Genomic DNA, 12,325 nt, shown 5'->3' on the forward strand with positions numbered 1-12,325 from the left:
AAAAATACTGTGTGGATAGTGATAATGTGTTTTGTTACAATGGGAAGGAGAGTTGTTATTTTAGCTTGTTTGAAATAGGAATAGGTGATTTATTTTTTATCATTGTAGATATATGATATACCGTATTTTCACGACTATAAGGCGCACCCTCAATGAATGACTTTTTTTTCCATATATAAGGCGCATTGTATTATAAGGCGCACGGTCTATTTTGGAGAAAATTTAAGACTTTTAAGTGCGCCTTATAGTGGTGAAAATACGGTAATTGCTATTGACTTCCAGGTATGAAGCACTCACTACTTTACAGTCACCTCTAGAGCCAGCCATTGTTGATGTTTTGGATTTCTTTGGTATAAAATCTTGCAGTGGGGGAGGAGCTATATGATTTTGTAAACTAAGATGGCATCTGCATATTTAACAGTATTGTTTCAGTTCAGGCGTTTGTGTTTTTTTAATATCCGACAGTGGTGGTTTTACGTTTTTTGGTTTTCCAGTTTTTTCCATATATAAGGCGCACTGGATTATAAGGCGCACTGTCTATTTTGGAGAAAATTTAAGACTTTTAAGTGCGCCTTATAGTCGTGAAAATACGGTAAATGAATAAAACAACAAATACTCGTTGGTTGTGGCCTCAAGTAACGCTCTAAAGTTGTAGTTTTTTTCTTCCGGCAAAGTAAAGCGGTACCTCTACTTACAAATACTTTTACTTACATTTTTTTATAGAGCCCTCTATGGCTATTTAAGAAATTAAATTTGTGGTTTTAAGGGCTGAACTTGATTGGATGTAGCATTTTTTTTGTCTGAGGATGACAGGTAGAAATTGTAGAATGCTGTGGTATTTTTTGCGATTAAAGTTGATTTAGTACTCTTGTGATTTCAAGCCCTTTTCCACGCTCGGCTACTCAAACTGTAAGATGAGTTCACCATGATGACATGGAATTAAGCCACTTCAATTAGTGCTGCCATCAGTGGCTCGTTAGACAGGTGCGCCTTGAATAAACCTTGGCAGATGCCGAGAGGGTTCTTCACCTAACTTTATTCCGAACCCTCAAGATTGGAGATTAAAGTTATTCTGTCATATTTGTGACCCATTTTGTCATTTTCCTGTTTCAATGCTTTTCACATACATACAGTAAACTGAGGCTTAAACTTTATTGCATGTTTTCAATTTAAAATTGAAATTTGATGCCAAAATTCAGGTGAATTTGGTGTAGAAACGGAATATTTTAACACAAATTTGAGATAATACAATACAATTCACTCCACTGTAATTCTTAATTCATTTATTATTAAAGTAATGCTAACTTTACATACAAAAGTCAATGTTTTAGTATCAAATTTGATATCTGCGTCAGAGAAAAACAGTTATGCTACATTGCTATTTGTTTACACTGGACAGTTTTAGGTTGCAGCGCCTTTTGATGAATTGAGAATTTGCTGCTAATGAGTTTAATGTTAATTTAAAAATTACATTGAGTTGGGGGACTATTACATTGTTCAATATGTCCCCAAATTATGAAAAATGTACTTCTATACCATCCCGTATATGAATATCGTGACATAAAATGGCGCCAATCCTGATAGGTCGTCGTTATTGGTTGGTAATATAGATGGCTGTATGAAGAACTTCTTAACAAGATCCCACAATGCATTGCAAAAGGAAACTTGATTTTGAAAAGTTAGGAATGCGCAGAGGGGCTCGTTATGGCCTCAGTTGCTCCGCCCTCATTCCACCTCTTTGAGAACTAATCAATGCTGTTAAAAGACTATTTTTTTTTTTAGTCCTTGCATGACACGGCAGGAAAATCATCTTCACTCGTCGAACAAACACATTTAATTGCCAGTGATGATGATGATGATGATGAGGATGGAGAGATTTCACTTGAACTGTAAACAGAACAATGTCGGATTGTCGTTCGGTGTTGTTGTCTTATTTGCCATTAGTGGCGGTTCATAAGCATGCAAAGGTTATCTTTGCAATGTGTTGGACATTTTTTTTGTCTTATTGGTTGGTCCAAAGTTGATGATTCATTATTTTTTCTGACTTCGTTTTCTGGTTCTTGTGTAGAAGTCAGAAATATAACATTACAATAGTTCAATCTACTAAAATTGAATGTGTAAATATATTTTAAACCAAATTTTTCTGTCCATAACTGGACAAAATGACATTGTTTTTGTAGGAAATGTAGGATTTGAGCAGATTTACAAGTTTTTCCCATGCATTTTTTTATTATTTTACTTTTTATGAACAATATGCAATATTAAAAAATCTAGTGGGTATCTATTAGAATCCACAGTGCTGTGATAAATTAAAGGGAATGAGAGGAGTTGCTTTGATTAGCTGAGAATGGAGTCTTAATAGAGACATTGATGTAAGAAATGAAAGGGAATGAGAAGAGATGCCCTGATTGGCTGCGAATGGAATCTTAAATAGAGACAGTGGTGTAAGAAATTAAAGGGAATGAGAGGAATTGCCCTGATTGGCTGCGAATGGAATCTTAAACAATAACAGTAATGTAATAAATGTAAGGGAATGAGAGGAGCAGCTCTGATTGGCTGCAAATAGAGACAGTGATGTAAGAAATTAAAGGGAATGAAAGGAGATGTTCTGATTGGCTGCGAATGGAGTCTTGAATATAAACAGTGATGTAAGAAATTAAAGGGAATGAGAATAACTGTTCTGATTGGCTGCAAATTGAGTCTTAAACATAAAATGTGATATAACAAATGGAAGGGAATGAGATGAGATGCTGTGATTGGCTGCGAATGGAGTCTTAAACAAAGACAGGGTCGTACAGTTAATACTCAAGCAAAGAGTCCTTGGGGGATGAGTGTCAGAAGATAAAGGAAGCATAACAAAAACTTTAAAAAAATGGAGTGCCTTGAGCTGCTTATGTCAGGGGTCATCTTTGACTTGATAATCTTGCTTGTTTTGACCACACACACACACACACACACACACACACACACACACACACACACACACACACACACACACACACACACACACACACACACATTCAGAGAGAAAGTAAAGAAAGGAAGGAGGGAGTCCCAGGGGAACAAAGCTACCTGTCACCATGCCTATATACCTCCAGGTTGGTGGCTGCTGAGGGGTGGCGGCTTGTCACCGCGCCCGACTACCAAGTCACCTTTCCGGGCTGTGAATCTTAATAAGGTGGCGAGGAAAGGAGGGCGCAGCAGATGCTTTGTGTGCGTGCGCGTGAGAGATGGAAAGTTGCAGAGAGACGACAGCTTCTGTTTGCGTGTGTGCGTGTTTGAGTGCCTGATTATTTTGGGAAATGTAGAACAATAGCTACGAGGGTCGGCTTTTATCGCCTTTTCATCAGAGGGGGGGGGGGGGGACTCGGCTCAAACGCAAACGAGCCACCACCACGACAGCGTCGGAGGAGGAGGTTGTTAGTACCTTGGACGAGGATTTCGTGGCTGGTGTCATGTGAGGTGTGTGTGTGGCATAGTGATTGGACGTTTGGTCGCTTGATGTTTGGTCGCCAGTCTTTTGGTCAGTTTACTGTTGAAACAAGCTCTCAAAATTATATTCATGAGAGAGTTTAATATCTAAGAGAGAGTTTAATACCTGAGAGAGTTTAATATCTAAGAGAGTTTAATATCCAAGTACTGTTTAATATCCAAGTACTGTTTAATATCCAAGTACTGTTTAATATCCAAGTATTGTTTAATATCCAAGTACTGTTTAATATCCAACTACTACTGTTTCGTATCCAAGTACTACTGTTTCATATCCAAGTACTACTGTTTCATATCCAAGTACTACTGTTTCATATCCAAGTACTACTGTTTCATATCCAAGTACTACTGTTTCATATCCAAGTACTACTGTTTCATATCCAAGTACTACTGTTTCATATCCAAGTACTACTGTTTCATATCCAAATACTACTGTTTCATATCTAAGTATTGTTTAATATCTAAGTACTGTTGAAACCAGCTCTCAAAAGTAGAAATATTAGAGTTTAATATCCAAATATTTACTGTTTTTAACAGTACTTGGATATCAAACAGTACTTAGATATTAAACGCTCTCTCTTAGATATTAAACCGTCTCTCATGAATATAATTTTGAGAGCTGGTTTCAACAGTAAACTCTCTGTCACAATTTGACCGGCGACCAAACGTCCAAGCACCGTGCGTCACCCCCATTCAAATATTAAAAGTGGAATGCTTTGCTTTTACCTGTGTTGGTGGATGGGGAAAGGATTTTAGCAAGGAAACATGGCAGCCAATCATTTAAGGGATTTTGATCTTCACTTTTATCTGATCTTAAAATCACCCAGCCCTAGAGTTTCAGGTTCTTTTTCAATGGCTTCCATGTCTAGTCCATTTGAAAATGGGAGGGCAGACAGTGAATTAATGACGTGAGGGTTTAATTCAGGTCCATTGGCGAGGAAGTTGGGAAAATCAAGATTGAAATCCTAACGTGAAAAAGTTGTTTCCGCCAAATTGGACAGTTTGACGAGGTGGATTTAGAGGGCTTGCTTGGATGTTTGGATGTATTTGGCCTTGCTTTGACTGCACTTTGATGTATTACTTGCATTTCTTTCTGCCGCGTGGCATTGATGTTGTACATCATCTGATTTGGACACATCAGCGCTTTGGAAGTTGAGGTCACAAAGTGGAATGTAAACACTGGCGGAGTAATAACGCCGGCTTGGATCGATCATGGCGTAGATCTTGTAGTCTGTCAGTTATGTGGGTTTTTTTTTGGTATTTTTTTCAATAAGCATGGATCAATATGCCATGTCATTGGAGACAGGTGTTAAGTTGGATGCCCGGCTGTAGAACAGTTCTGTAAAATACTGTAAAATAAATCATTTTTCAGTTTATGGCAAAAAAAATGAGTTGGAATGTGTATTAGGAATCTAGCAGGACATTTTTTATTTAAAAAATACACATAAAAATGTTTAAATTAAATGATTAGTTACTGTGTTTCCCTTTTTTTAAATTAACTTTCAAAATAAAAATAGTGAAATTCTTACCATTTGCCCATTATTTTAAGTGACAATTTTTAATTTTTTACATAAGACAATAAAGGCATTATTGTTTCCTCCCATTTTAAATTAGAAATAAAAATATATTAAATTAAATAAATATTTTTCTTTCCCCCTTTTTTTGTTTTTTAATAATTAAATACATTTTAATTTGAAAGTTTTCTTTCAATTAATCTCCAAAAAGGACACAATATCCACCTTTATTCTTAATTAAAACAAGACTTCAATAAAATAATAACTACCATATCTATACAATTCCCCTTTTAGTCAAAATAAAAGTCAATAAATTTACTAATAATTATTTAAAATCCAGTTTAATATCATCAAACAGCTGCATATAACAAAATTGGTGGAAACTGGAGAGCATAGAGCCGCCATCTTGGCTCAAGATTCATTATACAATACATCACAACAATCAAAGATCTATTAGTCATCAATTAGCGCTAGCAGCTAATTTACCGGCCCATCCAATCAGAATGAACCAAATTTACTAATAGAAACATAGTAACCCTCAACAAAACTGAATTTGACAGCCCTTATTTAGCAAATTCTTTAAAAAAAAAACAGCACCACGGCCGCCATGTGTCATCCCGTCCAATTATTCCACTTCTCCCCGTGCCCCCCATTAGCGCTCGGGCGCCATTCCCTTGTCCCGCTCCTCCATATTTGAATGACAATAGCACATCACCGTTTGCTAAGTCCGTCGTTGTGTAGCAAAACAACAACGGCGGGTTTCATATGGCTGTTGTGAAATGACTATTTCCTCATACAAAGGGCTTCATTACTGCCAGCTGACCCTTCGGTATTGTACGCCGAAAACCCTCGCCATCAGATATCCCGCCGTGTGTGGATTTGCTTTGGGGTGTTATTTTCAGGAATCTTTTACGGGTGATTTCTGTCTTCTTGTTGGCGGTAAACTATTGTACAATGGTGTTGGCAAAATAGAGTGATGGTGTGTTTTATAGATCAAAATTGTGGGTTTTTTACCTTTTAATAGAATATTTTGTGAGATACAAATACTTTAATGTCATTGTAGAGTTGTCGGGTATTTAGATTTGATTAGTAAGAGGTAAAATTAGTATATCCGAAATACTGGAATGGGTAGATGAGATTTTGAATAAATATACCGTATTTTCAGGATTATAAGGCGCACTTAAAAGTCTTAAATTTTCTGCAAAATAGACAGGGCGCCTTATAATCTAGTGTGCTTTATAAAATGTAAAAAAAATAAAATTAGTCATTCATTGAGGGTGCGCCTTATAATGCAGTGCGCCTTATAATGTGGTGCGCCTTATGGTTGTGAAAATACAGTATGTCCTGAAAACAATAATGAAATCACTAAGAAATATAATGCTTGTAAATATTTTAAGGTACATCAATTATACATTTTTTTTGCCCTATCTATTTTTTTGCTAATATATTTATTTAGCCTTGTTTCGTTTGTTATGAAATTGATCAGAATATGAGAATTAGTATTTTTTTATTGATACATTAATATACCTGGCAATTTCTAAGTTTTTTCCCGTATTTTATACATTTTTTTGGTCATTTCAATTTGTGTACATCGTAAAAGTTTGGTGCAGGATTTTTTTTTATGTCCGTTTTTTGTTAAAAGTCGAACTAAAATCGTGATGCTATCTTTACATTGAATATATCGTATTGTCTCGCATACACGCCATATTTATCACTCAAAAAATGATGACTGAATCAAGGGTACGGCTTATATGCGCATAAATCAGACTTGACATGCACAAAACTACAAAGTGACAAAGACAAAACGCAATAACGCAATAATTTTTCTTAAGATTTTCCCTTCAAAGTAACATAATTGTACTCCCTATCAAAACCCTGAATATGGAGATCAAAATTGTGAATCAGGGGGCGGCTTATACGAGAGAAATTGTAAAATTCAACCATTTTAAGGCCATATTAAAGGTAAGTCTTGTACGCGAGAAAATACGCTAATTCTGCCAACGCAAAGGTCACGGAAATGTGTTAAAAACGAAAAAACATGGTATGCAGTTGACATTAACGGAGCGTCCGTGTACTTTTCCGAGTACTTTTTCCAACTGGGTTTTCAGAGACATTCACGTAGACGATAATGGCAGCGGGAAGATATTTGTGAGGGTAGACGTGGCGCTTCTTGTTCATTCATTTGCGTCGAGCCCAGTCGCGCTTGCCGCCGCTAAGTGGAACAAGAAAGGGGAGCAGCTGAGCCAAATTCACCTGCCACTTCCAATGTGGATCACGAAATTGCACTCGCATCTGCAACGTGTCTTTGTGGAAATGTAGAGAGTGGAGGGCGGAGCCTATCGCTGCTACCAAGCGGAAAATCACAGGAGGGTTCCTGGGTGTACATTCTTGGAATCACATGGAATTTGATGGACAAATTTGGACGGAAAATAATGTAAAGCGAGGATTGTTTGATAAATAAACACTCGTGGAAGTTGCCTCGCAGCTCTGAGATCGAGGGTTCGATCCTTTGGTGGGACTTTAGCAGGTTTTTTTGTAGGTTTTTTTCCAGGTAGTCAGGTTTCCTCCCACATATTAAAAAACATGCATGCTAAGCTAGTTGAAAACTGTAAATTGACCCTTAGCTATGATTGGTTGTCTTCTTGTGCCCTGTGATTGGCTGGTCACTGGTTTAGGGTTTCCCTTGCTTGGTGGGTGAAGTTAGCTGGGTTCCAGCACCCCCTGTGAGCCTTGTGGATAAGCAGTACGCAAAATGGATGAAGTATTATGAACAATTTGATGTATATATGTCTTTTTGGAAGGCAGGAAATACCCAAAATTGGCTAAAATGGCTAAATCAAATCAATATTTGAATTTTTGTCATTTTTTAATAAGTTTTGTGGACTGGAATGACAAAATAAGCAGTTTTTATTTGTTGTTGCATTTAAAGTTAAACAAAAAATTGTACATTTGACCTTCAAGGAAAAATACTTGCAGTATTTAAATAGTATTTGAGTATTGTTTAAAGGCTATTTTGTGATTTCAGTTACAAGAAACTTAACTAGAAAATGTACGGACATTTTTTTTTAATTCCAAAAAATATCTATAAAATAATATCTGACTGACTTTATGGAGTAAGTAAGTGAGTGACGAGTTATCTTGTAGTTTCTTGAAGTTTGTGCAGTGACTATTTGGCTCACATGGAGGCAGTAATGTGTCATATTCTGCACACACACACACTTTACTTTTAGTCACACTTAAAGTACTCACTCACTTCTTCGATTGACACTTGCAGACTGAGAACGTTGTTGTCAAATATGAATATGAAATGATACCACATGCAGGTGTAGCAGGGTTCAAATAGGGAGATATTTTAATTGTTATGCTATTTTCAAGAAACAATGAAAGGAACACAGTAAATATCGTGTTTTGGCTCTTAAATTGTGAGCAAAAATATGAAATATCCCAATATCCCGTATCCCGATCAAATGTGCTGGATGGAATAACTATAAAAGACAGCAAGATTTAAAATTTCTGTATACATTTAAAATATATTATCTTATTTTGTGCAGCCGTTTTATTTTTTAAACAAAGTCAAATCTTTTTTAACTCGTTGACTGACAAGCCTAATAGTGTGTTGGCCTCGCAGTTCTGGAGTCGTGGGTTCGATCCCGGCTCGGTCTTTCCTTTATGGACTTTTTTTCCTGAGTTTGGGTGGGTTTTCTCTGGGTACTCTGGTTTCCTCCCCAAAACATGCACACTCGGCTAATCAGATGCTAAATTATCCATGGCCTGGAATGTAATTGGTTGATTGTCTCCTTTTATTCCCCCGCCTGTTGCCCGCATTTTGTTTGGATTGACTCCGGCACCCCTCTGCGACCCTTTTGGGAATAAGCAGTTGCAAATATGATTGAATGAATGAATAATAAGCCTATTCATTATTTTATTTTATTTTTCTTAGATTAGATAACTTTATTCATCCTGTATTCGGGAAATTTCATTGTAACAATAGCAAGAGGGTGAGAATACAGACACAGCAAAAGACATTATAGACATAGATAAATAGGTAATAAATAAGTTAATCAATAAATATATAAATAAATAAGCGTGTTCCTGAAATATATATACACATATATACAAATATACATACATATACTATATAATTACACATATACATACATATACTATATAATTACACATATACATACATATACAATATAGTTATACATATACACACATACTATATAATTATACATATACATACATATACTATATAATTATACATACACATACATATACTATATAATTATACATATACATACATATACTATATAATTATACATATACATAAATATACTATATAATTATACATATACATACATACACTATATAATTATACATATACATACATATACTATATAATTATACATACACATACATATACTATATAATTACACATATACATACATATACTATATAATTATACATATACATACATATACTATATAATTACACATATACATACATATACTATATAATTATACATATACATACATATACTATATAATTATACATATACATACATATACTATATAATTATACATATACATATACTATAAAATTATACATATACATACATATACTATATAATTATACATATACATACATATACTATATAATTATACATACACATACATATACTATATAATTACACAAACATACATATACTATATAATTACACATATACATACATATACTATATAATTATACATACACATACATATACTATATAATTATACATATACATACATATACTATATAATTATACATATACATACATATACTATATAATTTTACATATACATACATATACTATATAACTATACATATACATACATACACAGGTAGAGAGATATGGAGGAGGAGGAGAGAGAGGACGTACAGTACGTACGTATCGGCTTTCCCTCCCTCCATCAGCCACTCACAACCCCCGCCCGCCTTCCTTGCCTTGCCTTGCCTTGCCTGGGAAGCAAACGCGCACCCCACTTTCCTCCAGCCGAGCGTCCAAAGATAGCACACAAGTTTAACGCACGGCATCCAGCGCGGATGTTGCGCGTGAGGTGGAGACCAGCGGCGGCCACACAGCCACTTGGTGCTCGGGTGTCGGGTGCCGAGGACCGGACGCAACTTTGAGACAACTTGCTGCCAAGCAGACATTATAGGGATTTCCCATCCAAAAACCCGGGATCGTCCATACTCCTCTATTTCTTTCATTTTTTGACGCTTTCTATCTTTTTAACGTCGATTCTTGTATGAGAAAAATTGAGGAGACGTGAAGTTGTGTTGGTGAACGGAAGGTGACATGAGGGTGCTCGGCTGGACCGCGCTTGTCCTTTGCCATTGGATCCTGCGCAGGGTGAGCTTTTTCTTTAAAAAAGGGCTTCACTTTGTCCAAAATTTGCGTTAATGTATGTGATTTTAGCATGTTTTTTGGTCACTTTGTGTACTTTTACATGTATAGGACTGTAAAAAAATGGTATTTGGTATTTAGGGTGTGTTTTGGTCTGATTTTGTGTATTTATTAGGACTTTTAGGGACTAAATAACAAGAAAAATGACAAATATAGCAATTTGGTGTATGAAGGACTGTAAAATAGAAAATTGTCAAAAGAAAAAATATAGGTAATTTGTTATAATTAGCTTCAGATGTATTGTTAGTTAAAAAAAGTGCTTTTTAAGCACCAAGATGACCCAAAAAAACACTTTGTATCTTTATAGTTTTAGTCGAATTTAAAAGGCTGGAATTGAATTGTGTCCCATTTTGTAAAATCAACAAATATTCTATCATATTCCAAACAATTAATATCACCATAAAATTGATGATTTAACCACTAATCCCATTAATTAATCCCATTAAATGTACTTAAACTACAGTATATTCAACTATACTATGACCATACATTGTATACTATCATAAATCTTCAAAAAATGTTCCTTAAAATCTAAAAAAAATTACATTTCACAAAAATCTAGTCATTTTTATTCAAAATATCTTCAGAAATTAGTAAAAAAATGCCTTTCCTTGCCTTCAACTTCTCCAAATAACATATTTTTCCCATTTTATTGTTATTTCCATTACAGCAAAAGTCTGTATTGTCGTTTAATATCTTTCTTTAGTTTGATGTCTGTGCTGCGGCACCCCCATGCAGTGTTGTGGCGAATAGCAGAGCGCTTATATCTATCTATTCATCTATTTGTGCTGGCAGCAACTTCCTTTTATTTTTTTTTTCGGCTTCTGAAGTTAAACGCGCCTCCGGCTTGTTTTATTATCTCGGCATCGTCAACGCTCAAGTGGAGTTTAGCTTGGCTCGGCTACTGATAATTCGAGGTTAAATATATGTATCGTCAATGGGCTTTTTTGGGCTATAGTTAGAATGCAGTAGTCTACTTTAACTGGAGGGATTTTGTCCATTTGGTTGTATCCTTTTCGTCCATTAAAGATGATTTGATTTGCAAGTTGAGAATCCCGAGCACTCACAGGGCGAGTATTGACCAAGGCGCCGTTAAAAGAACAAAGATTTTTGTCTTGAAAGTTGTTTCACGTTGGTTCGACTGCTTTTCAAGATGTTGCAGTTTGGTTCATTTATTGGGATTTTTGATGAGCTTTACATTTATTCCATGTGGGTTGGCTCTAAGCCAATGGGTGTAGAGCAAGGGTGTCAGACTCGGGTTGGTTCGCGGGCCGTGTTATTTTAGGTAGAATATTTAGATTTTTTTATATAAATGGATTAAAAGAACTGGATTAAAAGCTCTGAATATTCAGTTTTTTGTAGATTTAAAACAATGTTAATTTCAGATTTTTTTAATATATATTTTTAGATTTTACAAAATGATTTTTGGACTAAAAACACAGAAAAAAATTATTAAAAAATACAATTATTGATTTAAAATATACGTATTCTAGAAAATCTAGCATACTTATGATAGCAAATCTAGCATACTTATTCTGGAAAATCTAGCATACTTATTCTGGAAAATCTAACATACTTATTCTAGAAAATCTAGCATACTTATTCTAGCAAATCTAGCATACTTATTCTAGAAAATATAACTTATTTATGCTAGCAAATCTAGCATACTTATTCTAGCAAATCTAGCATACTTATTCTAGAAAATCTAGCATACTTATTCTAGAAAATCTAGCATACTTATTCTAGAAAATCTAACATACTTCTTTTAGAAAATCTAACATACTTATTCTAGAAAATCTAGCATGCTTATCCCAGCAAATCTAGCACACATATGCTAGCAAATCTAACACGATTAGTCTAGAAAAATCTAGCA

The 12,325-nt window shown here is 35.0% G+C and overlaps 1 protein-coding gene across 2 annotated transcripts in view; it reads left to right on the forward strand.

Moving 5' to 3' along the window:
- The first annotated feature begins 3,005 nt into the window (after window positions 1-3,005).
- Window positions 3,006-12,325, forward strand: part of nxph4 (neurexophilin 4) — a 46,337-nt gene continuing 37,017 nt past the window's right edge. Inside the window, exon 1 of one of the 2 annotated variants that reach the window (XM_077727267.1) lies at window positions 3,006-3,098. In XM_077727267.1, the coding sequence (XP_077583393.1) occupies window positions 3,081-3,098 (18 nt within the window). In that variant the 5' untranslated portion in view covers window positions 3,006-3,080. Of the gene's footprint in view, window positions 3,099-9,990; window positions 10,399-12,325 lie in introns of those variants that run through there. The other variant, XM_077727266.1, reaches the window with a different exon arrangement.

Source organism: Stigmatopora nigra, chromosome 10, assembly GCF_051989575.1.
Source record: "Stigmatopora nigra isolate UIUO_SnigA chromosome 10, RoL_Snig_1.1, whole genome shotgun sequence".
NCBI classification, from domain to species: Eukaryota; Metazoa; Chordata; class Actinopteri; order Syngnathiformes; family Syngnathidae; genus Stigmatopora; species Stigmatopora nigra.